Source organism: Oryzias melastigma, linkage group LG11 (genome assembly GCF_002922805.2).
Source record: "Oryzias melastigma strain HK-1 linkage group LG11, ASM292280v2, whole genome shotgun sequence".
NCBI classification, from domain to species: Eukaryota; Metazoa; Chordata; class Actinopteri; order Beloniformes; family Adrianichthyidae; genus Oryzias; species Oryzias melastigma.
Genome location: NC_050522.1, coordinates 8,978,066 through 9,005,758, shown reverse-complemented (window position 1 = coordinate 9,005,758; position 27,693 = coordinate 8,978,066). Strand labels below are relative to the sequence as shown.

General features: G+C 37.7%; 2 protein-coding genes and 1 long non-coding RNA gene across 3 annotated transcripts; 1 reads left to right on the top strand and 2 right to left on the bottom strand.

The window, feature by feature from the left end:
• zgc:85777 (uncharacterized protein LOC405871 homolog) lies at positions 1-25,977 on the top strand. Its single transcript, XM_024257888.2, has 9 exons — positions 1-228; positions 10,717-10,837; positions 15,242-15,371; positions 17,948-18,054; positions 19,996-20,163; positions 20,280-20,453; positions 20,696-20,857; positions 24,046-24,196; positions 25,403-25,977. The coding sequence occupies exons 1-9, from the start codon at positions 37-39 to the stop codon at positions 25,491-25,493; spliced, it is 1,296 nt and encodes a 431-aa protein (XP_024113656.1). The 5' UTR covers positions 1-36; the 3' UTR covers positions 25,494-25,977.
• LOC118599359 lies at positions 21,762-22,478 on the bottom strand. The gene is made up of 2 exons (XR_004948665.1): positions 22,265-22,478; positions 21,762-22,127 (listed from the first exon to the last, which is right to left on the bottom strand). It is a non-coding gene; the product is annotated as an uncharacterized LOC118599359 (long non-coding RNA).
• On the bottom strand, positions 25,689-27,693 carry bet1 (Bet1 golgi vesicular membrane trafficking protein). Its single transcript, XM_024257901.2, has 4 exons — positions 27,513-27,693; positions 27,246-27,352; positions 27,062-27,118; positions 25,689-26,549 (listed from the first exon to the last, which is right to left on the bottom strand). Exons 1-4 carry the CDS (start codon positions 27,529-27,531, stop codon positions 26,394-26,396), a joined length of 339 nt encoding a protein of 112 aa, XP_024113669.1. The 5' UTR covers positions 27,532-27,693; the 3' UTR covers positions 25,689-26,393.

Below are 27,693 nucleotides of genomic sequence, written 5' to 3'. Positions count from 1 at the left end.
GCAGAGTCACGCGCATGCGCACTGCTGTCATCAGAGATGGCGCTGCGTGAAGGATCCCGGCGGTTACAGCTGCTGTTCCGCCTTCGTCATTTACCCCAGTTCTCTCGGTTTGTTGGCGTCCGCTCGGTGTCTGAAAATGTCTCCTCCAAGTCCAGTGCCCCCGAGACCGCGGACGACCACCTAATCTACACACCAGAGCACTTTGCATTAAAGGAGGCCCTGAGAAAGGTATGCAGGACTGCCGACACTCACAGAGATGTTTGGAGGAACAAACCGGGTCAAAACGACACGTTTATACAACTCCAGCAGCGATGGTTAAACAACAAATAATTTATTTTGAGGCAGTACCAGCGTTATGCTTTAAAAATAGCTTCACGTGAACATAAACAGTACAATGTAGGTGAGAGGTCATAGTGGCGTAGAAACACTTTTACTACAGCGGTGGTGCTTCGGTTAAGCAAACGCGGTTCAAAGTAACAAACACATCCGCCGGTTTGTTTTCATGACTCCCTCCCACATCTGTGCCAGCTGTGCTTAACGCCACACCTGTCCCGTTCCTTCCACTTACTTAAGACAGGACTTCCTGTTCATCAAGATCCACCACGCGCTCTTACCAGTGTAAATAAATGACGTCACCCTTCAAACGCTTTTCTGAGTGATCAGGTTTGAGTATAAATTGCTCAATATTTATTTATTTTTTTTACAAAATAGATATGGATATAAAATTGGCATTTTTTGTTACACAAACTATTTCCTTGACGCCATTATGCTGCCATTAAAAACATCTGGGTAGAAACTGTGGGTGTGTCTTTGGGTAAGTTCATCATTCAGGTGATGTGCAGATTCTGGCTTAATATGCTGTTCTTTGCTGAATATTTAAAATAATCTGTTCAAAAATCACTTCTGAGTAAAAATAATCAGAACAACTTATCTGAATTTTGTCAGCAAACATCTTAAAGTCCGGCACTAATCATATTTTGATCTATTCAAAAGCATTCTTTTATTTAAGATCGTGTCGTTTTTATGCAAAATCAGAAAAACTGTCATTTTCTAGGACAGTTTGTGCAGCAACAGGAATTCACCAGCGTTCAACAATTATCACATGATGGAGGACATACTGTATATAAAATAATTTAAAGATTAAGAGTCTTTTCTGGCTATTTTTAATTCAAATTGGGATGAATCAGAGCACATATAAAATGCAGTTTGAAAAAGCTTGTAGTTGTGGTGTAGAAACTGAAATGGGCGGGCCCAAGTCTCCTTGCACCGCTACATTATGATTAATCGACTTGACGACAAATGGATCCCTTTAATGTCTTCATTTTCCTCATCTGAGCTGGAATCTGGATCAAAACTGTACGGATGGATATTTTTTAAATTAATTGCCATTTCTGTTGCACATAATGTTAGCTTAGGATTGTAACTAAGGGGCTGTAAGCTAGTGGGAGAGAGTGTAAACGAAGGGATAATGGGATATCAGTGGAGGCTTACTTCCGCACCAACAGTCCTGACCACAGCTTAGAGGCATATTTCTGATGAACTCCTGCTGCGCCGCACAAACTTAGTTCTAGAAAATGACTGTTTTTATTATTATTTTGTCTAAAAACAACATAACCATAAGTAAAAAAAAAAAAAATCTATGATTCTGCAGACTTTTGCAGAAATACTGGACTCACTGGACAAAAGATGACATTTCTGAAAAGTGCAAGTTCCATTCCAGCTGGTGTAAAAAACAGCATCATATTATCAAACATGGTGGTGGTGGTAGTGTAATGATCAGGGACTGTTCAGCTTCTCGGGGCTTTAACCCCAAACAAAACTCAACTGCAAGGCCAGCTCTGTAGGGCTTAAAGAGAACAGAATGAAGAGTTTAGGGGCAGCTTAATCAAAGTCCTGACCTGACATTGGCTGAGATAGTGCTGTATGACCTTAAAAAAAAAAAACACTTTATGCTTAAAAGTCTCTCAGTGTGGCTGAATTATAACAATTCTGCAGATAAGTGGGTCAAAGTTCCTCTACAGCTAACATAGAAACATAAGATTGAATTATTTCCATATATTTTAGTGTTTTTAATGTTGAATTGTGTTTGAACGGAATATTCATATATGACCAATATAGTGAGAAATGTAATCAGGATATTTGCAAAGACCTTTTAACACCACTGTTTTCGTTTGAAGAAATTAGACTGCTTCCTTTGGATTAAGAAAAATCTCTAATTCGTCCTCCCATTTGCAGTTACTTTTCTCTCTGCCACTAGAATAAAGTCCAACTTGGTAAGATCCCATCAAGGCTTGTCTCTTTCTTGTAATTACCTTGACTCATTTAGGACTCGGAAAAATGCAAAATTAACTACAGGACCCCAATAAAGGAAAGGTATGATGCAAAAATGTTTCAGTAAAAATGGAGGAAGTCTTTTGTTTAATGAGCTTTTTAAAGAATGCCAAGATGATAAAAATAAACCGGCAATGAACACTGGGAAGCATGAATACCGATAAAGGAAATGTTGAACAATAAGTCTGCAGCGCCCAAAGGAAACCTCAGTTTGCGAGGCACATTAAAAGCACAACAGTGTGTTTATAAATGGTTTTTAAACAGGGCCGTAGGAAATCCCTCAGTTACCGCTCAAGGATGGACTGTCCAGTGTTTCCTCGACTCCTTTGCTTTTGCGTTCTCACACAACCAGTTTCTATGATAGATCAACAAGTCTATATAACAATTAAACAACTCTTTCCAGACATTAAAAGAGGCTACTTTGTCTTGACCTGGGATGTCCTGCACCACCCCAAAGTTAGACCTCCCCACAAAAAAAGAAATGAATTAAAAAGTACTTTTACACTAAGCAACATAGCAGATGGTGGACCAAAATATTGTTCAAATATTCAAGAGGCCTTACAAACTCTAGAAACTATGATCTACACCAGGGGTGTCACTCAATCGCACAAGGGACCAAAATCCAAAACATACCTTAGGAAGCGGGCCGAACAGGATAAGCATTTATTGAACGCTCTAAAACTACATTTTTAAAACTTTAAAAACCTAACTTTTTAAGATAATTATGAACTAGATGTATAGCATTACCTGCAATAAAGCTAGTGTGAATGCTGTAAGGTGAATTTGGCCGCTGAAGACGCTAGTGATGATAGCTGAAGATGCTAAATTGATAGCTAAAATATTAGCTAAATGCCAATTTAGCCTGAAAAACATCAACAACAAAAAAAACGTAGGTTAGCCAAAACAGCTAGCATGTAGCTGAAAAAATAGCTAAACTTAAAAAAAGCCCCCAAAAACCTAAAAAAGTCTAATTTAGCCAAAATACCTAGCATGTTGCTAAAATATTAGCTCAACTCCAAAACAGCTTGAAAATAAAAAAAAAGCCAGATTTAGTAAAAAAGCTAGCATGTAGCCGAAATATCAACTAATATCCAAAATAACCTAAAAAAATCGTAGTAAATGTCAAAATCGTCCAAAACGTTAGCATAATGCCAGTTTTTAAAAATTTAAAACCATATATTTTTAACATAATTATGAATAATAAATAGACAAGAATATTATTCCAGAATAAATCTACTTAAACCTTAAATAACTTTCAATATTTTACTCTCCATAAAATGATATTTTGTCAAAATTATACAAGTTAAAAATAAGCGCAAGATAACATTGAGCTATTAATAACGATAAAATAAAATGATCTAGAGGGCCGAATATAATTTCCTGGAGAGCCGGGTCCGGCCCCCAGGCTTTGACTTTGACACGTGTGATCTACAGCATTCAAGAGTTCCAAGAGTTTGGATTATTTAGGTGTCACCGGCAACACTTTCTGTGGTAAAGGGTTAAAAAATACTTAAATATGTATAACAGACATAATTATTGTTTGAGAATTATGTATTGGAAAGGCTTTGTTGGTGCAGTGTGCGATATTTTATCGCTATACATCATCAGTAAGCAATATCTGACTTCACAAAGTAATACTGGTGTTCTACAAATAACACTTTGTCTAACTGTTGTGACACAAGCTGCTATGTTCTCTGTAGTTCCCAGCCTTCATGTGAATATCTTCTATGCAGTTCAGGGTGGCTAACACTTAAAGAGAGATGTAACCAGAGTCAACACTGGTCCGGCTTTCCTAGGATAGCAATCAATAGAAGCTGTTAAAGCCCTGATGCACCGCATCGATCTAGAGAATGTGTAGTAACCAAAGACCACACTAAAACTTTCCTCACATCACCTGCATCTGGCTGGAGGAGTAGCCCCCAAGGACAGCATAAAAATAGTACATCTGCAGACATGACCAGTATCTTATGAGCATTTAAGGAAACTGAACTGTGGATATGTAATTGATGTAAAAATATATAACTGGATTAGCACTTTAATAGAGCAAGCAAATCAAATATAAAAAGAGGTACTGCCCTCACCTATGAGAGCTATGGGTTTAGAAAAAAAAAAACATTTGAGATCACAAATACAACTGATAGCAGTTAGATTCTTTTGCAGAGTAGCAGAGGTCTCATTGCTGGGCTCTAGACTTATCTTTTTTGCACTACATTGGATTTAAAACAGACTGGATGGTGGGGTAAAGGGTTACCTTTTCGCTTCACACCACACTTGTTTGAACCCTGACTGGGTCCTTTCTGTGTAGAGTTTGCATATTTTCTCCATACATGTGTTGGTTTTCTCCAGCAACTCAAGGTTAAATGGGGAATCTAAACTATCTCTTTGGTGTGAATGTGAACGTGTGTAGCTGTTTGTCTCTGTGTTGCTCTACATAGACTGGTGAACTGTCCTTTCTCCGCCCCTGAAATACAGTGAGTTTAGAATATGGATGGATGATTGCATCTCACTTTATGCTCTTAAACTGCTGTCCATTGGCTGCTGAAGGGGTAGGGCAGGGGGACTCTTGGGTAGAGCATTTATCACAAACTGATCTGACCTTGGGATTGTTGTGGCCCTGTGGGGCTGGTTCTGATCCTCACCCTCATGTGATGGACTTCTCTACTCTTTCCCATGGTCGGCATGGCAAAGAGAGCTTTTTGGTCCTTGTGTATCATTCTTTTTACTTCCTGCTGGGGACTTCCACCTCTCCTGTGCATTTTTTTTTCTCAACCCCCACACTTTGGCATGTAACAGACTTTTGGTGAGGCGGCCTGGAGATGGTACCTAGGGTGTTGTGTGGACGCCTTCTGGGTGGGGCTTTGTGCTGTACCCTGGGCACTTCAGAGAGGCCAGTTTCCACCTGTTGTGAAGCTTGCAGTATCCGTCTCTGTGCCCTTGTACTCTTTGGTGCCAGTTCTGGGTTCGGTACAGGAGTGTCTAATTCCCTGCCTTTATTTTTTTAATTTTTTTTTGTCTTTGCCTTGATCATATATTTCACACTTAAACACACACCCACCCAATCACTCTTGGACACAGACATTTATATGCATGAAATATATGATCGATATTTATTTACATGTGTGCATGGTTATTTTCTGTGTACGCCAGTCTGTTCTTGGATTTTGTATTTGTGAGTCTGCTTCGAAATGTGCAGTCAGTAGGATTATGTTGTGTCTGTATGGATGTTTGAATGTGCAGATATGTGTGTTTGTGCACAGTTCTAGCTCCACTAGGAAGTTCCTTGCAAATGAAAAAGATAATGATAAACCCCAACAACTTGTTGCTCTAGTAGTCCCCCTCCCTTCCCCCTTTTGTGTTTCTATATTATTCTATATTTTTCTGTCTTCCTTTTTAGCCATGCCACCCTTCCCTACTATACCTCCCTTCTGTCTGGCCCAAAAAGCCATGTATTATACTATGATTGGCCTCAAATAGGAAATGGGTTATAGATATACACTTTGGGTGTCCAGAGCTACTCAGTTTTTAATAAAATCGAATCTAACATAAGATAAATTCTGCATATATATTTTTGCTTAAGTGTTGGACTGGACAAGTTAGGGGAAAAACACAAACAAAGGCACTTTGACTTAGACAGTCTTTACAATAAACACAGTGCATGTTATTATGTGGTGTACTGTATCTGAGTTCGGGAGACTGGTTGAGCCAATCTATTTGACATTTATACACCGAAAGGAATTTTATGATTTCACCCCAATGCTTATATATGTTTTACAAAATTATCAGCAAGTATTTGGGTTTTGGTTTAATCCTCAGCCTAACAAAGATTTTTTTTTTTACTTCCTCGAAGTCTGAATTTACCTTTTTCGTCTTTTCCAATTTTCTTCTTCTGCTCTCTGTAATCAAATTTGCATTAAAACTGTGTCATTTGCTGTAAGAACAGGCAACTGCAGTATTTATTATGATATAAACTCAATATTCCACAGCCTTAAACTGTGTTCTCACCCAGCTCATTCTCTTCTCTCTTTATTATTATTTTAACTTCTTCTCCTTGTGTTGTCAAAAACACAGTTGTCACCAAATGTAATGTTCCTGCACAATGCACCATTGTTCTATTATTAAGAGCTGTCAATATTTCTCACCTGAACCCCTTATTGTTTTTTTAAGCAAAGGCATAGTTGTTTGAGGTAGGAACAAACATGTTTGCTCTGAAAATATTTGACTCCACTCACCATAAATGGAATTAACTGTCATCAAGCTTACTCTTCAAACAGTCCCTCCTTGTGATTAATGCGGACAACAAACAAGTTCATTTTCATAATAAAAGCGCTCACATTGTCCTCACATTAATTGAAGCCAACAGCTGTCCCCTGTTCACGAAGCAGCATGTTTTCCCTGTAGTGTGTGCAGTACGACTGACAACGTCTTCAGCGCTGTTCAGTCTACGTATAGGATCTTGTAATAACCACCAATTTTGCAGGACAGTGCATCTTATCACAATCAGTGTGCTAACAAAATAGGACCGCAATGAATTTGTTGCTCCACGGTGCAGCTGGCTACCTTTGGGCCGCTGGGCTTTTAGCGACCTGCTTTAACTGATTATAATGGTTTCTAATCAAAGCACCACCGCTATGAGTCCATGCTGCTGTGCAACCAGAGTAAATTGTCTTCAATGGGACCATGTTTTTCAATTTTCCTACGGATCAGGCCTGAACATTCTTAACAAAAAAATAGGCACTCTTTCTTATTATCTGCTGTCATCATCATCTGCCTCTGCTTCCTGGATAACAACTTACCTCCATCTGATCCCATTTGCAACTGTAGGAATATCTGAATATTCCTGGCTATCGCCTATCAGTGTCTCTGATTAATATGTCTGTTGTTGAACCACAGGGAGACTTTTAAAATCGCTGAGTTTTTTTTAATACCTCAAATTGATAGGTTTACTGCTAAGATTTTATTAGTTGCATCATTGAGAAATTAGGGCAGGTGTGCAACTTAAATTGGTTGGACTACAGAGCTCTGCATAGAGTCAAAGTAGAAGCTCAACCATCTGGGAGGGAGCTTGAAGCTGAGTAACTAAAGTCCCGATTACTTGTAAATTTGTTTTCTGCATTTGTTCCATCCCCTGAGGAGCAGTGAGTTGCAGACACTGTTGCTGTTGGGAACCATTTGTTGGTTCAACCCCTTAATGCTGAATGTCAAGCAGGGAGGAACTGGGTCCCATTTTTATAGTCTTTTTGCATGACTCAGCCTGGATTTGAACTCACAACCTTGCAGTCTCAGGGTGGACACTCTACCACAAGGCCATCAGTTTACTGGGCAGTGTTCAGGCTTCACATAGGTATTCCTAACCATAAGGAATACCTCGACATAGTCCGGCTTTATTTCTTACCTTTTCAGGAATGGTTCAGTGTTCTTCGTGGACAGTGGCCTGTTGGTACAGAAGATAGTACAACATGCAGCCTTTAAATTTAGGAATGTTTAAAACATTTCTTAAGAGTTTAGATTGAATGGGATACCTTGTGGATTCTGTGGTCCCACACTGCTGAAAAATTGCCAAATTTCAAGAAGTTTCAGCTTAAACAAAAGCTATTAATTTTTAATTTTTGGGACAAATAACAGGCTTTTACAATTGAAACCTTGAGGGATCCCCTATGATTACATTGATGTGTGATCCCTGCCATGACAAAGGTGGACACGATTTCATGCCACGGACACCAGTGAAGATAAAAAATCCTTGAAAAAAAAGATCAGTTTGCTTTTTTGTGGGGTCCAGATGACCCCACTTTTAACGGAAACATGCCATGGATAGCACAAGAGTTACAATGTATTCATTGTGTTTTCAACTTTGACTATGTGGTATATTTAAAATGATACCTATGAATATTTGTTACCGTTCAGACTGAATCATTTGTAAGTTTTAACATTTTTAGGTCACTCATTTCAATGTAAAATACTCAACATAGTACCTATAAGCCAGTGTACTACAAATCTGCTGTATCTGACGGGGAAGCCCATGTCTTAATGAGACATCTAGATTGTTGGTTTGGCATCAAAGCTGAGGATTTGACATTTGAAAATGTTCAGCAATGCTGTGTTTTTGACTTTGGCTCAGCAGACGGCCTTTCAATTATACGAAACTGTTCTGGTATGTTAGACGAGCAGTGCAAAATAACATTTCTTAAGGACATGGATAAGTCCACAATGATCTTTCCAACAATTAATCTTTCCTCCCTTTTTCCTCCTCAGGATTTGAACTTTGAGTACAAATTGTAGATTAAGTGCAGTGAGTACTTACTTTTTTTTTCCTTTTTACTGTTTGTTTTGGAATCCACTTTTTTGTGTGTGAGCCTCGATTTTGTTCCGCGCTTTGGCTTTCTGTTAACAGCAGTTCCTCTTTTCCGCTTTTGGAATGTGGAAAGATGACATCCTGTCCTCCGTGAATCTTGATGTTTTTAACCCATTGTTATAAAACTGTTGGCAAGCTTGGATTCATTTGTTTTGGCTGGATTAAAGGTCTTTAAATGTTAAAGAAAATCTTTTAAATCTTTGTTCTAGTTATGCTTTTTAATTAGTTCAAATATATGGTATTTTATTTCTATTGGCTTGACAGAATTAATGGTTTATTTCTGTTAAATTTTTTTAATTCACTTCTGCAGTATTAGGTTTACTTTGAAGTTACATTGTACTGATACAATGGACAAAGAAAATAGACATAATGTCATATATTTTTGCACCAAATCACCTCTTGGCTACAATTGATGTCCTGTGTGTTCAGAAGTATTGCTGACAAAGTCTTCAGCCTGTCATGAATCAGACGGATGATATCAACATGAATTGTAACCAAAGCAAAGGGATGAATAGTCTGTTCTATTAGACAAATCTCTACAGACATCGAGTCTTAATAGACTGTCAATTCACAAGTGCTTCTCCAGCTGTGGACCGTTTCCAGGTGCTCGACATGAGTCACAATCAAGGTTAACTTGTTCCAACATCTATTTCAGAATCAGGTTGTAGCCCACTTTGTACTCATCGCACACGTTTTCATGACTCATCTCAATGCTATACACAAGAGACAAAGATGCAACAAAAATGTGTTTGAGAGACATTCCAGAGCAGCTTCATTTATGTTTTTGATTTAATCGGTCACAGATCATCTTAAGTCTTCACTTTTGGTAACGTATGAAAGTCAGTTGGCACCATTTTCCCTTAGGATGGATTTAAATATTGCCAGATTTTAGCAGGCTTTAACAACCAGGTGGAATCTCACCTGAAATGTGGCGCAGATCAAACATATCTCACTTCACTTTAGTGAGCTAAAGAGAGAAAGTAAGGCAAAGGGAGTACATGTCGTTAAGGCCACATATTAGGAGGTGAGAAATTACTGCACCACAATGTGAAACTGAAGCAACAGCTCCAATTAAAAAGTAGTACAATTTCTAAAAGAATATGTATCAGAATAAGGTTGGTGCAGGGAAGAAGTAAAGGCAACATTTTTTAAGGTTATAACCAGAGGATCAGTTGGAGTAGTCGGTTTTCTTGTTTTTTTTTTTTGCCCATCTTGGTCAGGCAATAGCGCCACGTGTAACTGCATAGTTATTCTAGGCAGTTTGATTTGCTTCAGAATTTGCTTTGTTTCTAAGAGCGTTGTGTGTATGCAAACCAAACCAAACCAGATGACTATTTCTAGAGGGAAAGTAGCTTCAGAATAATGAATTTTGTTCTCTTGGCACTGCTCCTCTCGTCTTTAATTCACTCTAAGAGTATGTATTATTGCGGTCTTATCTTTTGTGGCAGCTGTACCTGAGTCTTTGTTGATAGTTGATGGGTTGGCTGCTGTCCCACACCAAAGTACAAGTTTGGATTTCAGTTTCAAGATTGTTTTTTTCTTTTTTTTTGTGCACTCTAATATAGAATATTTCCAAGGTCTTCCATTGTACCCTACACTACAAAACATAGTCAACAGACCTCGTATTTTTTTAATGCAGATAATAAAATGGGGGAGGTAACACTATAGATGTTCACAATGAAAAGGTTAAACTAGGAATTTGCTGTGTTTCTGAGAAAACAAAATGAACAGAGCTGGATTTATGACTGACTTAATGTCTTTGTACAGTTAGCGGTAAACCCACTGAGACGATTGCATCGTGATATTGGGCTATAAATAAAACTGAATTGTGGCAAAGCTACTTCTGTTTTTAACTGGCCAGGAGTCTGCATAAAAAAGTGGTGTTCCATGTGTTTGTAACAAACAAGATATGCAAAGTTCTGTTTTTGGTCATAATAGAAACAGATTAAAAAAAAATGGAACATCCATTCATTCCTAAGATTTACTAAGATTTGTTCCTCCTAATTAATTTTATGTTTCCATTATCTGTGCTGTAGATCATCGACCAGGAGATCAACCCCTATGTGGATCAGTGGGAAGCAGATGGGATATTTCCAGCCCACAAGATCTTCAAGATCTTGGGAAACGCTGGCTTCCTTGGAGTCAACAAGCCAGTTGGTAAAGATCAAGCTATTTGTTTTTGTGACATTTCCCAGATGTATTGAAGGGACCTCCATTGTCTCATAATAAGACTTAGTTTAATTTAAAAAAATGTACTATTCTAATTAGTTTATGAGCCATTTATCATACCAATAGATGTCTTTTCTTTTCAATGAGCATTTTTTTTATTTCATAATTTCATAATTGAAAGTTTCCCTTTTCCCAGTATAATCATTAGTCATACAAAAACTGTTTTCATATTCAATCAAAGCTGCTTTTCCAATTGAGTTTTCAAAAATGAATTTTTGCTTAATCTAATCGCATCAAATTGTAAATCAAATTGGGAATAAATTGCTTCATTATTTGATACCCAGTCCTATCCACAACAGATGCAGCTAACTAGATATCTTATAACCACACGTGTACCCAGCTTTGCTGCTGCCTCAACAGATGGAAGGCTATCACAAAGCTCATGACGGTACTCCACATTTTTCTATCACCGTGCTTGTGTGTAACTAGCAATTTGCGAGGAAGAAAATGGACTTTCAGCACATGTATATTTTGGTGAAAAACTGTGCTACAGGCTCTGAAGTGACGCAGAAAGCTAAGCATGTGCATACATGGCGTCATGTAAAGTCTCCACAGAGGACTCCACCACAAGTCTGTAGGTCAGAGAAAAGGGAGGGCGAGGGAATTAAAAAGTGCTGAGTCTACAGGCATTAGGCATTACTTGACAAGATTAGGGACTTGGATCAGCCCAGCAGTAGACTGGGGGCTTGTGGACTGTTTTTTAACAGGCTGCATGCTATCATGTAGTAATATATATGTATAAGAAACCAAATGGACAAAACAAGCTGGTTTAGATTCTTTGCATGACTGATTGAACATTTTTCTCCTGCTATGCTTGTGTTCCTCTATCAAACTAAAAGCTTCTTTGAAAGCATTTATGTGCTGTGATGTTTAGATTCACAAAACATAAACTAGAACATTTGAATGACATGTAACGATAAAAAAGACGATAATAAAATTTACCACAGCTTGCAGATGAGTCATCACGACTTTATTTTTCTGTTCTAGAGCGCTAACCTTTGAATCAGAGTTTAAAAACAAACAAGAGTAAATTGATTTAAATGCTTGGATTAGTGGAAAATTAGATTTATGTGAGGAACAAGCAAGGAAAAACAACTTTTTCCTGGTTTATTCCTGCCTTTAGTCAGGAGAGAACAAGAGCCAACAACACTTTAAAGACTAAGTGGACTCTCATAAAAAGACATTCTTTTGTAGAATACCTTAAAAAATAAAGACTCTTACAGCACTAGCTTCAATTTTTTCAAATTTTTTCCATTTTGTGACACCTGTTTTTCATACAAAGGTATAAACGAACCTTTGAACACATTATTTGATTCAGAATGTAACACCAGGATTTGGAGCTGCTTCTTTTCTATTGATTATAATCACTAAGTGTGGTTAAAAACAAATGAGGATGTCTGTGCTGCTTATAGACAAACTAACGCTCTCCCCTCAACATTTACTGTTAAAAAGAGCAGGAAGTTTTTCCAGGGCTGCTACACTGAGGGAGAGGACCACGGTGACCCCTGGCACACTGCCTGTTTCCTTCAGCTCCGACAGGGAGTTTTCTGCAGATTAGTACATAAAAATGACCTTGTCCCCTTCCTAACTGAAACATCCAGGCAGCCTGTACTTTTTTCCTTTTGACAGGCTGCATTTTTTATGCTTTTTAAATGTCCTACAATAACAATTTTTTATCTGTTCATTAATCATTTTTAATTTAAAAAGACCTTTTTTGACTCGTCGTCGTGTAAAGCCGCCAAAAAAATAAGCTGATTGATTTTTGACAGTTATTTCTACAACTTTTCAATAGAGAGTTGATTGACTGTAAATCCAAATTTAATAAACTTTTATGAACTAGAAGGAAGATTCTGTCTTTAATCCAGGGTTTTGTAATTTAATAAAAAAGGATTAAATTGCTTTAGAGCCAATATCCATTATTCAATTATTTTTACATTATTACTAGAATTCAGACATTTATAAATTGAACTCAGTTTAAATGAAAGAGGCCATGTCATGGCATTTAAAGCAGTTATCTCCAGTCATTTCAGCTTTTGTGGAAAACTATAAAAAAGGGAATTTCGTGGGGTTTTTTGCCGCCATTTGCTCCTAAATCCGTGTATTTTAGTGTATGGTGCTCCACCCAGTATAAACATACAGAGAAGAACATCTGCACAAACTTCTGTTTGGGTGAAATGTGTGACAGTTTTATTTCTCTCTGCTTGCTTTTTCAACCAGCCAGCCTGCTGTTTTGTTTCAAGTAGGATAAACCTTGGTGCTTCCCTTTGTTCACATTAGCCCCTGCAGGGTTTGCAGGGCTCCATACTTATCACTGCACAGCCTGCACCTGTTTCCTCTTATGCTGGGCTCCAACACTACCTTTTAACTTGTTCCACTATTACTCTTTCTCTCAGACTGTCCCTTTTTTTTATTCCATCTTTGACATCCTGCCAGACTTTGCTTTTCAATATTCGATAAGCAGTCTGACAGGTGATATTAGACCACTTTACCAGGGTTGGAGACTTCAATATGGTCAATCCTCTCATAATTATTCATTGTCAGTCAGCCACCACATCCATTATTCAGCTGCTGGCAGGCCGTATTTAATCATAGGACATTTTAGCACTGAGCGGTCACAGATGCCCAGGCTTGTTACTTTTGACTGGCTGGATGTTATCAAGACATTTATCCAAAATGAAGAACCGTCAGCCGACATTTGATTGAGCAGTAATCAGATGGTGTCGTCCAGGTTCCACGCTTGAGTCTCAGTGACAGCTGCGGATGTGGAAATCATGTTTTCTTGTTGCCTCAGACAGGAGCTCGCACTCTGAGATGAACTGGATAGATTTTCTGTGTTTAGAAGACAAGATCTGCTTCGTTTTGGGTCCCAACTCACAAATCAGAGCGTGACGGTGTTGTGGTGATGACATTTGGGTCCAAGAGCCATCAGGAAAAACACATTTTTGACTGTAATTCACATTTGAAGAGTTTAACTGAACCTATTGGTGATGTCTGTCCAAAAACGATAATAGTAGTGCCTTTTTATTGAGCTTTCTACCTTCTATTAGGACTATATAACATTTTCTTTAAACTGGTGATGTAATGTTCCAGACATTTCACCCTTGGTTTCATTTATACCTAGAAATTACACCAGAACTCTTATTTAGTAATTAAGTAATTCTGCAATCCTCCTTTTGTAAGAAGGCATTTTCTCCTGCCAGCCTTTCAAAATAAGACAATACTGTCATGAAATCTGACTGGAACAAGTAGATTTAGCTGGAGTTTCCGTTCATATGTTTTTCTTTGAGCTAAGGAATATTGTAAAGCAGTGGTCCCCAACCCCCGCACCACTTTGGCCCCGTTTGAACCAGTCCATAAAAATACTACCTAATTTAAACCATTCCATAGCCTGAAGTTGGTTGGGGAGCACTGCTGTACATCTCTCTTTAGAAGATAATTTTACTAAAGGATAGTGAATCTTAACCATAATATCTGGTGATATACATCTTCTTTGTATGTAAATCATTTTCAATGTGGATATTTTAGTTTTTCTTTTTTGCTGCTGATCAAAAGTTTCTCCTTTTTCTGCGCATTTCCCATCATTTGCCGTCCAGCAGTTCTTCAGTAAAGGAGTCGGACGAACAGCCTCCACTCAGAAATTAGATTCTGTCTCAAGAACATGTTGTCATTCTTTTGTTTTTGTTTACATCTTTTTTCACTAAACCGATACAGATAGAAAATGGAGCATGAAAGGACGTGTTTATGATGGGTTTCAAAGGAGAAAATAGCAGACTCAAAGTCTTCTTGTTAAAAATGGACAGGTATTCTAGGTAATGACTACATGACAAAAAAAATGTAAAGAGATGAACCTTTACCTGTAACCATGTGCTCCACAAATCCATTAAGGACCTGAGGTCTCTAAGCGTTCCCGCACTCACACTGTAGGAAATAGACATCCATTAATTTGACGTTTGTATGGAACAGATTTGATCAAATCTGAAAAAGCTAGTTTAATATAGCCATATATCCTTTTACATTTAATCTCATGATACATATCGGATTAGATAGCACTCGGCTAACTCTTCTGGTGTCCCAGCAGTGTTTCTTAACACACAATTACAGATGTTGTAATTAAGGATAACATGGCCGTTATTAATCTGAGTGCACCCATCGGTGCCAGCAGATCACTTCAGAATATACTGCACAATCCTGCCAAGATGTTCTCACAGAGATAACAAAAGGGGATGAAGTGGGAGAGAGGAAGGGTTGTTACAGCGATGCTCTTTGCATTAGCTGTCAAATTTTCAGAAACTCATTTACAGAAATAACTTTGAGGTTTGCTTGTTTTTGTAGAGTATGGAGGCTTGGGACTTGACTTCAGCTACAGTGTTGCTGTGGCGGAGGAACTGGGTAACATCCGCTGTGGAGGCATCCCCATGGCGATCGGGGTTCAAACCGACATGACTACTCCAGCATTAGCCAGGTAAAGTCTGTAATTATATTTAATTGTACAACATTAGGGGCTGTTTTACTGTTAATGCTTCTATATTTTGCACCAACTTTTAAATATATTGTTTAGATTTGTCTATTTAGAAATGGGTTTCGGTGTAACAAGGTGTGGTTACTTGCAAAAATGAGACATTTCACTTGTTGTAGTCATTGACTGTAAATGAGAACTGGACTGAGTGACCCCCTCCTACATCGTGATCCAAACAGGAAGTACCTGCTGGTCCCAAGAAGCCAAAATCTCATGGACTTCAATTGAAAAATGAACAGCAATACTCAGTGTTTTCGATTTGTCAGAATAACCTTTCTTGGTCTGTTACATTTTTTTTGAACATGTTATTTAATATTCATGATATTTTTACTTTAGTGCAAGTTATGCAACTTATAAACTGGCCAGTTAGATGCCACAATAAAAATATGCTGTCCCCCCATGTCCAACAATCGAATGTTGGATTGACAGAATATCCTGAGCCGTATTTCAAGTGAACTTCCAAAAAACTCACTCCTGATTGGTGAAAATGGTTGCCGTAGAAACAATCACTCAAATCAATTCAGACCAATCACTGCTTATTGACGTCGTCTGGCTCCAACATGGCGGCGTTCATATTGAAAAAGGTGTTCACTAAATGGACTTCATTTGGTTGGAGCCGGAAGTAAGTCATTCTCTACGGGTGACATCACACTCTCTCGCTCCAGTTCTCATATACAGTTAATGGTTGTAATTAGGGCTGTTAAATTATTGTGTTAATTAATTACAGACATTTTAGTGTGTTTTTTTTCTTTTTTTCTAATTACGTTAATCTCATTTCCACATCGGACGGTTGCTTCCTGCGTGAAGCCGTTCATGTTTGATAATGCACACCTGGAAGAGCATTATCCCGCTCATACCAAAAAAATAAATGTTAAATCCATGATTAAAAGTTTAGTCCTCTTATTTTTTAACTTTAGATCATTTTTCATAAAAAGCAGACTATTTGAAACGCGATGCATCACATTGTCATGATAACAGCTTCATTGACTGTACTCTGGTCTCGGTTTTCCTCCTCTCTGAAGAGCGTGATCATCACGAGAAGTTAAAAAAAGAGGGGAAGTTCACCTCTTAATGCTTGTTTTGGTCCAGAGGATGAAGCAAATGTTTGTTTCAAAGAAACAAAGTCTAAATTTTGAAATTCCCCCTCTGTCACCTCCTCGTGTCTCATTTCCTCCTCCTTTTATTCCCTTCCCTATTTCTCTTCTGCTTCATCCCAGTATTTAGGACAATCAAATTTACCACACAGGTTAAAAGAAACTATAAAATCAACCATGTTTGTTATACTGTTTTGCTGTTATGATAAACTGTGGAATTAAGTACATCAACGTATGTAGTATGGTATTATTAAGACGCTCTAATGTTACAAATGTTTTTTGATGTGGTAAATTGAGCACTCTGGAATAGTTTGCATAAATCCACTTTTTTTGTTATATTTTTATCTTTTACTTCACCACAATGTCTCAAATTTAAATGAAAATACTTAAAATGTAGGGTTTTCACAGCAGTGATTAGGCTAAATATATTTGCAGTTAAAATATATTAATTAATTACAGGTCACGATTAATTAATACCACAAATAAATAATCGAATGGCAGAACTAGTTGTAATGTGAAAATCATATGCAATACCAAAAAAAGACCATAATTTTAGCAATATAATAAATGCAGATAAAACTTGGAACAGTCATAACAACTTAAAGAATTTATTTATTTGTTTGTTTTCTTTAGAATATATCCTTAAAACAAGATACTTTATAGGTTTATATTTTGTCTTTTTCAATGTTTGTTTGTTTTAGATCACCTAAATGCAATTAGTTATGGACTTTTACAGCTGTGTTTCCTTTTTTGGTATAATTTCCAGATGTTTGAAGGCCCCATGTTCACCTGTTCAAACAAAAGCATGTTGAGTAAAAACACTGGGGCATCACAGAGCCATCATAGAGCTCCAGAGGGAGACGGCCTCTTTGTCCCAGTTCTGAACATCATTTGGTGTGAAAAGAGCAAAATGGCCACATAATAATTGAATTTGTTGAGAATTTTATTATTAAAATTACTGCACTTTTTAAATTCCCCAGCTATTGCTGTAAACATCTGCTCTTAAAAGTGTGCGAAATATTTCATCTCATCAACGTTGGACCTTGGTTTGAATTTCGGATGTTCCCCTGCTTAAAAGCCACTTTGACACGAGGCAGAATTCACTGCAATAGACAGCTGGACTCTCAAGAGCTTAATTAAGACATCTAGAATTGCCTTTAACGAGGTTTATGAATAAAGAAAACTGCAGAGGAGGGCGAGTGGTGTCATGGGAGCCTCCTCATCTGTCCTTCAGGGATTGTAATTGCTTCAAACATGGCAGTCCTGGAACTGTGACTGTGTATTGCCAAAGTTATACGACAAAATATTTGTCAGCCAATGATATTCAGGCTAGAAGCAGTAAAAGTTTAAGGATATATTTTCATATTGGGTTATTCAACAAGGGATTTGGTGTCGTGTTTGGTTGATCATTTCTGTGCATCTGTGTAGGTTTGGCTCAGATGAGCTCAAGAAGGAGTTCCTCCTTCCTTCAGTCATGGGGGACAAAGTGGCTTGTCTTGGGGTCAGTGAGGTTGGAGCTGGCTCCGATGTCTCAAGTAGGTTTTTTTCTTCCGTTTCCTTATCATTGATCTACTTCTAATCTTTTTCTGTTTCATTTTTTTACGATAAGAGCACTTTTTTCTTTTAATTTTAATTCTTTACATCAATTTCTGCTTTACTACCAGAGACTTTGCCAATGACACCTGAATGACACATACTGTCTGACCTACCATAACTCTTGAACCGCTTATGCAATCAGTGTGAATCATCTGGAATTGTGTTAATTGTGTAAAAGGTTAAAGAGTTATGGTAGGTTAAAGAACATCAACACTGGAGCTAAAGCTCTGGTATTAAAGGGTTAATAGTATCCACCTACTGCAGCATTTGATGGTTCATTATAGACCCACTCTGATAAAAATCCTTTTTTTTCATGCTTTTGTGGCATTTTTTTAACGATGGAGGAGATATTTAAAGAATATGAATAGGTATGGGTTGATAAAATCAATGAATCAATTTGAATCGATCTGAGCTTAATAGATACATGATCGATCCATAAAAATATAGACCGATTTAGCACATAAAGCTAAAGTCCTCTAGCTTGATGCTAACGTTTAATGGAATTTTCCATTGGACGGCTAATGCTAACGACTTAAACGTACATTGCTGACTAGATGAACATCTTTATAAACTCACAGACATAAATTTTCCAAACTCTCTGAAGGAAATATTTTTTAAAGTAACCATTTCTGGTCTAAATCACCGTTTTTTTTTTTTTGTTTTTTTTTGCGCATTCTTTGCCTATTCTTCTTGAAAAAAGTGTACTGCTGTAGTGTGATCACCACCTTGTGGCCAAACTGAAATGCCCTCCAGGAGAGGCCGAACAATGTTTACAATGTTAATGATCTGAACATTTTTGTTAGAACTTCTCCTTTGGAGAATCCATGTAACACTGAATGATATTAACAATCTTATTATTTCACTAATACATTTTGCAATATGTGAACTGTATCAGATTAATTTAAATATGTTCAAAACATAAAGTAGATTATTAATGTGGTTTCAAACAAATGTGTCTAAATGTTTAAACCCTGAACTCAAAAATAAATAAAATCGGATTGAATTTAGAGGATTGAAAGAATTTTTAAAAATTGTAACCGAATGGATCCAGGCTCTGGTGAATGGAATTTAATCAATTCTGGAAATTATTATCGATACCCAGCCCTAAACATTAAGCCTAGAACCACCACAGTCTCTTTATTAAAATCGTTGTGAATCAGGAGCAGATGAAAAAATGCTGTTTGAAAAAGAGCTTGTTTGTGATGTAGAAAATACACAAGTCAGGCGACAAGCTCCCTGCTCCGAACTCTCAGCAAAAGGGTGGGAAAAGGGGGTGGGGTTAATCTGTGTCAACAGTCCTGGTGAATTTTAAATGAACTCCTGCCGCTCTGCAGAAACTACGTCCAAGAAAACAACTCAGACTTTTTTATTTTAAGTAATAATGACTCCATAATTTAAAGACCACTTTTAAAATAGCCGATGATCAGAGTGGGACTTTAATGTCAAGTTTTTAAGCTAAAAGATCATTTTTATAACTATCATGTGGATGCTCAGATTTTTTTTTTTGAATACCAAAGTGTTTTTGCTCCTCCACCTACTTCTTTTGTCTATTGGATATTTTTCCGAATGATTTTTGTTTTTGTTAATAATAAACTGCATCCTTTCAAAAAAACTTTCAGAAATGATATGATTGCAATTTGTTTGACAGAATTTTTCAGAATATCATTAAATCTACAAAATTGTTCCATTCTTCGTTATCAGCACAGCAAATTAACTCAAACTTCACCGGTTATAAGTGGTCATTCATGCTACTGCACCCAAATTCACTAACAGGAAAGGTGCCAAACTCACACTAAGTGGAATCATAGTTTGGGCTCTCAGACAGTTTTGAACAAGACTGCTTAAAGTGACACTCAATTGTGGTAATTGTTTTGATTCAGGTATCAAGACCAAGGCTGTGAGAAAAGGGGATGAGTATGTGATAAACGGGGGCAAAATGTGGACCACCAACGGTACTCAAGCTGACTGGATGTGTTTGCTGGCAAACACCAGTGATGGGCCCCCGCACAGGAACAAATCTCTCATCTGTTTGCCCATGAATCTGCCAGGTGATTGTTAGACTTAGCTGTCATTTTTATACTAAATCCATGCACTGATAGTGTATGAATGTGAATAATAAGCAGCATTTTTTTTTTTTACCCTTTTCTCGTCTTTCTTAAAATAGGAGTCAACGTTGCCCGTAAGATTGATAAAATGGGTATGTGGTCATCAGACACAGCTGAAGTGTTTTTTGATGATGTCCATGTGCCCTGCAAGAACGTCATTGGGGAAGAAGGCATGGGCTTCACCTATCAGATGCTGCAGTTCCAGGAAGAGAGGCTCTGGGCAGTGGCCAACAGTGAGTGGTTCAAGTAAATCACCCCACTTTTACCAGGCAGCGTTTGCTCATCACACGTAATCCTCCGTTCTTTCCCCATCATTTTAGTTTCTCTTTGAAAATCAGTTCCAGTGAGATAAGCACTCAAATCTTATTTTTTATATTTATGAATGTATTTATTTAACTAGTTGTTTAACACCTGCGTCAGGTGTTACAGTTACAGTAAATCAAAGAACATAAACACTGGACTTTTTCTCCTTTAGTTGTGACCACCATGGAAAACATCATCCAGGAGACCATCCAGTACACCCGGCAGAGGAAGATCTTCAAGCTCCCGGTCCTTTACCACCAAACCGTTCACTTCCGGCTGGCTGAGCTTCAAACCGAGGTGGAACTGCTTCGCTCCCTCCTGTATCGGGCAACAGGTAGTCATTGGATTTTGATGATAAAAGTACAGTAGAACACCAGAGAGGTCATGTCTGGAGTTACTACAGATCCCATTTTTTTCTATCATCTAAAGACACGTTATCAAATATTAATTCACATATTACTACTCTTTTTTTTCTTCCAAATGCGAGATTTGGTATTTGTATTAACTAGAGTAATATCTTTCTAAATTATGGAAGTTTCTGATCTATTTATTCTATTAGCAAAAGGATTCCTTATTTTAAAATCAAACAGAAAATGTACCTCCTGGGCAGTGCCATAGCATGGATTTTCACCCAAGATTCCTAAAGAATAGTTGACTAAACTCTTTCTCATGAGGTTTTTTGATGGAACCTCAACTCTGAACTCATCAAAAATGGTGTAAAGATGACTTTGAGAGAGGGACTTTTGTTTGTTGTTAGTTAGAGGATCCTTAAATTTAACAGAATTTGAAACTTTCTTTGGGACAAAAACAAAGTTCACTTATTTAAAGGGGCCCTACCATAATTTCTAAAGTCTTTCCGATTAAACTATATCCGTATATATGATCATATATCACCTTTGGCACACTAAAAAACAAATTATTCGTGAAATACAAGTTCTTTTTGTGAACTATTTTCACGCCTGGAAGTAAAACAACTTGATCTCTTGATTGCCTTTTGTCAAGCGCTGTGGTTTTTTAACTGTGTGGATTCCCACACTTGAAAGGATAGGATACTTTGGAATAAAGAGATGGACAAGGATTTCACTCAGATTTAATTTATTTTTCAGTTGAAGCAATGATTTCAGTTTTTTGTTATTAGTAATGGTTTTACTGTAGTATTTTTGCTCTGGGTTTTGCTTTGAGTGTGGTATTTTGGACTTTCAAGTTGAGCTTTTACTTTCCTCTTCAATTTCTTGAACTTTCTTTTCTTTCTTCTTTGTGCTTGATTTTGCTTTAACTTTGATCTTGGCTTTAAGATTTCCCTTTGTTTTTCTTCTGGTTTTCCTTTTACTTTCCTTTGGCTTTTCTTCAGCCTTCACTCCAGCTTTCCTTTAGTTTTAACTTTAGCTTCAGTTTTCTTCAGCTCCAGTTTTAAGGTTCCTTCAGGTTTCTTTCGCCTTTGCTTTAGCTCAGCTTTACTTTAGCTTCCTTCAGGTGAAAATCCCTTCAGCCTCTGTTGAAAACCTCTTCAGTTTCCTTTGGAAACCTTTTCTGCTCCCCTTGAAAATCTCTTCAGTTTCTTTTGAAATTCTTCAGCTTCATTTGAAATTCTTCAGGTGAAAAACCTTGAACAGCAGAAGGAAAACCACCAGGTAAGTAACTGAAACAGCTTCAGCCAGCAGGTAAGTAACTAAATGCCAGAGAGCAAAAAGCAGGCCATCCAAAACTTGACTGCAGTCAGGGATGAAAAGCAAGGGCTTACCGGCTGCCTCTTCAGTTTTCCATAAGCATCCTTTTTCCACACAGGTTCAGAGTGTTTTGCTTACAGAAGAGATCTTCTCTAGCTCTTTTATACAATCAGAGTGGAAGCACACACTGCTGATCAGTGATGAGATCCACCTGATGTCCTGCTAGGAGGGCGGAGCCAACAGAGGAGGAAGAGTTGGACTGGCAGATTGCCAAAACACCTTTCATTTCTTGAGGGTGCCGCCCATTTCATGACATCAACCTAGAGCCTCATCATTGTGCCATCCACAAAAAATGATGAATTTTTTTCATATTATTGATGTACATGCAGTGTAGGCCGGCCATTTATCCCCAAAATTTGGCGCAGACAAAATGGTGATGGCTAATGGGTTCATTTTGTGGTGAAATTCAGTCAAAGAATTTAGACAAAAGGGCTGCACGGTGGTGCAGTGGTTAGCGCTCTTGCCTCACAGCGAGAAGGCCCCGGTTCGACTCCCGGCTGGGACCTTTCTGTGTGGAGTTTGCATGTTCTCCCCGTGCATGCGTGGGTTTTCACCGGGGACTCCGGCTTCCTTCCACCGTCCAAAAACATGCTTCATAGGTTAATTGGTGACTCTAAATTGGCCCTAGGAGTGAATGTGTGTGTGATTGGGGCCCTGCCACAGACCTTTCCTCAGAAATAGACGTTCAAACCAGTTCTTGAAAGTCGTCACTGGCTTTTTCCTCCAGGAAATAATCTTTTCCCTTTTTCCTCCAGAAAACAGTATTCCACCTTTTACCTCCAGGAAATGGTCTTTTCCCTCCAGGCAATAGCCAGAGGTGTTAGGCTCGCGAAGCTAGCTGATCACCACTAGCTTTGTGGATAAAGTGTTTGTGTTAGCCTGGGGGCTGAGCAGACTCTTCCTGGAGGGGGCAGGTCTCAACTTGTGATGTAAGCATGTGAGGACCCGCTCGTTTCTGTGGGTATGAGAGGGGCTGCTGTTGAGAGCGCAGGTATTTAGAGGATTCCTACTCAGAAATCCGTGAACAGATCAAAATACCACTTTGGGTTGTTTAAAGTGAAGAATGACTAATTATAATACATTTAAAAGCTCAAAAAGTTTATTTTTCATAGTATGGCCCCTTCAAATCTCCTAATTATCCTGTGACCTTTTTTTCCTTTTAGCTTTTCTTTCTAGTTTCTACTGATCTGCCTCAAACCGTTAGATTTTTGGATTATATTAGAGAGTAACTCTTGTTCTACCTTACCTCCAAAATGTGATTTACTCCGTGTTCTGAATGTGCAGCTAATGCAGAAAAATGTTAGCTGTCTGCATGACCTGCTCAATCACACAGAAGCAATAGTTGACTCAGCTCTGCAGGAATGTTCTGAATTTCAGACAGATGACCCAATCCGTTTTTTAAGGAATCAGAACATGTGGTCTGTAGTACAATAATATTTCAATGGTGTTATTACTCAAATCGTACAGCATTCCCAGCTCCTTCACGAACGCCGCAGTGTTCATTATTGAATATTTGGTTGCTGCGTCCTGGAGCGTGCACAGGTAATTATCGGTAGCCGGCAGGTTTGAATGAATTCATCCATCTGGTAACAGTTTGAGTGCAGTTTCTGCATAAATCAAAGCCTTTGCATCTGCTTGGCACAGGTGGGTAAGCACTCGGCCAACACAAGTCCCTCTGTGAGGCGACCACCAGCAGAGGAGCCGTCTGAACGCCACAGAAACACGAATCGCCTCTGCAGACCTTTAAGCATCTCCAGCTCCTCATTCACTTTCCTTTGTCTTTTTCTTTCTGCAGCATTGTACATTAAAGGGAACGACGTCACAAAACTGGCATCCATGGCCAAATTAAAGGGGGGCCGGCTGGCCAGAGAACTGAGTGACAGCTGTCTTCAGTACTGGGGGGGCATGGGCTTCACCAGCGATGTGCTCGTTAGCAGGTTTTACAGGTGAGATTTAGACAAAGCTGCACTTTAACTCGTCAAATTCAGAAGGAAAATTAACATTTTTAATGCCTTACTTTAGAAAATCCATACACTTTCTATGTGTTTATTTTAAATACAGCTAATTACAAAACAGTAAAGATCAAACCATAAATCCAGCCTGTAGATCCAACATTTAGGAATATACTAGATACTGATATCTGAGGGTGAATTATGCTAATGTATGGAGTGTTTCCATGGTTACGATAACCGAAAGAAATGTGTTTGACTTTAGTATTTAACGTATTATTTGAACTACCAATTAAACTAGCAGTACTTTAACTATGGGGTCAAATTTGGATCAGCTTAAAGTGAACGAAAAATTGTAAATTTGAAAGAAAAATTATAAACAAGACATTGCAAATTTGAGGAAAAAAATTGAGAATGGTTTTAAACTCAGAAATACTCATCGTAAATGTGAAAGAATTACTGAAAAATACAAATGTAAAAAATAAACTGTAAACTTTAAATGTATTGAAAAAGTTACATTTTAAAAGTTTTGAAGCTCCGCCCCCACACAAAAATAGGATCAGCTCATTGAAAAAGTAACTAAAACTGAAAGCAAAGATGGAGAAACCCCACATTTTTTTTCACATTATCATTTTTTGATAAGTTATAGGTTTACATTTTTACACATTTTCTCTTCCAAATTTAAATTTTTTTTTCAAGTTCAAAATATTTTTTTTTTCAAATTTCCAAAAAATCCTTCAAATTTTCATTTTTTTTCCTTTAAAACTGTTTTAACATTTTTTATACAAATATTTCAAATATACAATGTCTTGTTTTCAAATTTTCTATTTATTCACAATCTGGTTTTTCACTCACTTTAAGTGGATCCAAATTTAACCCCATATTTTACCATTATAGCAACTAGTGACTCCAGAGATGCAGGTTTCCCTCAAGTCAGGCTAAATGTCTCATTTGTTTACTCTTTTGTGTTTTTAGCTCCAGGATATTACTGTCAGGTCTAAAAATAAGTTTCCTGCACAATCCTTTCCATTGGGAATGCAGAAACACCAGCTGTCTATCATTAAGAGTAATCTCTTGACAATAAAATGTTCATTTTTACTATAAGTCTTAAGATTTGCTGTTACAGACTTGAATCTGGACTTACAAAAACAAACTCCTGACATTTAATCAAAGAAGTATGTCTTTGTTTTTATCTTCCTGCAGGGATTCCAGATTACTGTCCATTGGTGCTGGTGCTGACGAGGTCATGCTGGGAATTATCTGCAAGTACATGGACACCTTACCCAGGAAGTGATGTCATCAGCAGCAGATTCCTGGTTGATGCCACAGATGATTGTAATTAATGCATGAGACACCTACAGAAGTGCAATTTTTAAACCATCCTGACCTGTAATGAAACTTAGTTTGGAAATCTTTATCTTTGTTAACTTTATGCTTCTTTTTTGAGGAATTCACGAAATAAACTTTGAACAAATGGAAACACAAAATGTAGCATAAAATCTGTTTATTTACATTTTTACTCAAAAGAATGAAGTACTCTGTGGTGATTTACAATGTCAGATGTTGTAATATAGACGAGTTCCTTGTGGGACTGAACAGTTGTAATGATTTTGTATAACAAATGGATATGTTTGTAAATCTGTGGCACAATAATTAAATGAACAAAAAAGTGGTTGAAATTGTGTTTTATGGAAACTTTACTCTGACTGTATTTAAGACTGTAGTATAAAGTTGTGGTTTCAGCTCTGATATCAGCAGCTTTTAATACAAAAAAAAAATCATACATTTGGCTGACAAAACTCGTCAATATGAAAATCTCCCTCAACATAAGTACACTAGACTGAATTTATCCCAGAGCTCAAATAACTTTAATGTTTAATTAAATTGTTTCATTTCCCACGTCTGCTGTCGTATCTTTGGCTATTGATCCTATTTTTTAATCCGTACTGTTGAAGTAGCGGTGCAACACAAATACTGACGTTGCTTTGGGTATACAAATTGTACACAAGGTGCTTAAAGATTAAGTATTTCAAAATCTAATTCCTAGCCCTTTCATGACTCATTTTGTGTCAATTGTGTAACAAAAAGATGAGTCATTAAAAAAAAAAGTCTGACTAACCAATTACAAAATAAGTTTAGGTCAGAGCTGCTAGTGGCCGGGAATGAAGAGTTGAAGTCCAATAAGACGCTCTTATCACCTCAGCTTGATGAACCAGTAGAGGACAAAGAAGACAAAAAAGCAGAAGAGCAGCATGTAGCAGAGCAGTTTGGTCTGGCTGCCTCTGGACAGCTGCTTTACTCTGCCAATGGTGGCGCCCAGCAGTCCGCCCGTCGAATCAAAGTCCGAGTCCTACGAAGAGATTAGGAAGGAATCCAAGAAAATGTTGGTACTGAGGCAGTTTCATCCATTAAAGTCCCGCTCCAAACATACTTGCTTCATTTAAAAGCCTTCCTAACAGTCTTTTAATAATTGTAAGGCTGTTTGTAGCCAAAATTGAACAATTTCTCTGAAATCTGTTAGGTGAGTGGGATTTTTTTTTTTTTTTGGCAGGGAGTAAGCCTGCACTTATTTCCCATCATCCTTTAGTTTACACACACTCCCACTAGCTTTTAACTCCAATCTAACATTAGTGGAGCAACAAAAATGACGAGAAATATTGGAGCTATCCAGCCGTACAGTTTTGATTCAAAGACTCAAATGGATTATTTGTTTACAATGCATCAGAATACAATTAGAAATTTAGTTTTAATGAAAAATGCCGTAAGAACATGCTAAAAACAAAAACATTTTTAGTAGAGTGGGTCTTTAAGAGTAGCTAAGTGTTCATTCTTTGCTATTTAAATAGAAAAAGTGAAACTCACCATATCTTCCAACATTTTATTCTGGTATTTGACCTCTGTACCAATATCAATGGTCAGCTGGGAATGACAAGAGTCAATATATGATTGTTAATGAAGCAAAACAGTTTTAAAAACTTGAATTTGATAATAAAACACGTAAAACGCTTGACAGAGGAAGGCACAGCTTCATGTCAGTTGGTCTTACACTTTTCAAAGCGCTGACTTTAGCTCTCAGTCCCTCCTGTAAATGCTCATTTTCCTCTTCGTAAACACTGTAGCCACTCGCCACATAATTCCCGGACCCTCCTTCACCTACATAAGAGGACAAAAACCAATGAGACTAAATCCAAGAGCCGTGTTAAAATCCTAGTCACGTCTTTGCGTGTCACATCAAGTGAAAACATTAGCTAGAGCTAGCTAGCATGCTAGCTTAGCACCCACTAAAACTTCACGGTTTAGATTCGTTTCTTACCCAAACCAGCGCGTCTCATCTTTACTCACGGAAGCCTAAACCGTCTCAAGTATATTCTGGTGAATACAAGAATAAAACAATGAAAATATTAGAAAGAATCTGAGGTCTGGGATCTACACACAGGCAAACGCCACGACATCATATGGTAGCCGAGAAGGACAAATTCCAAAGTGATAAGGCG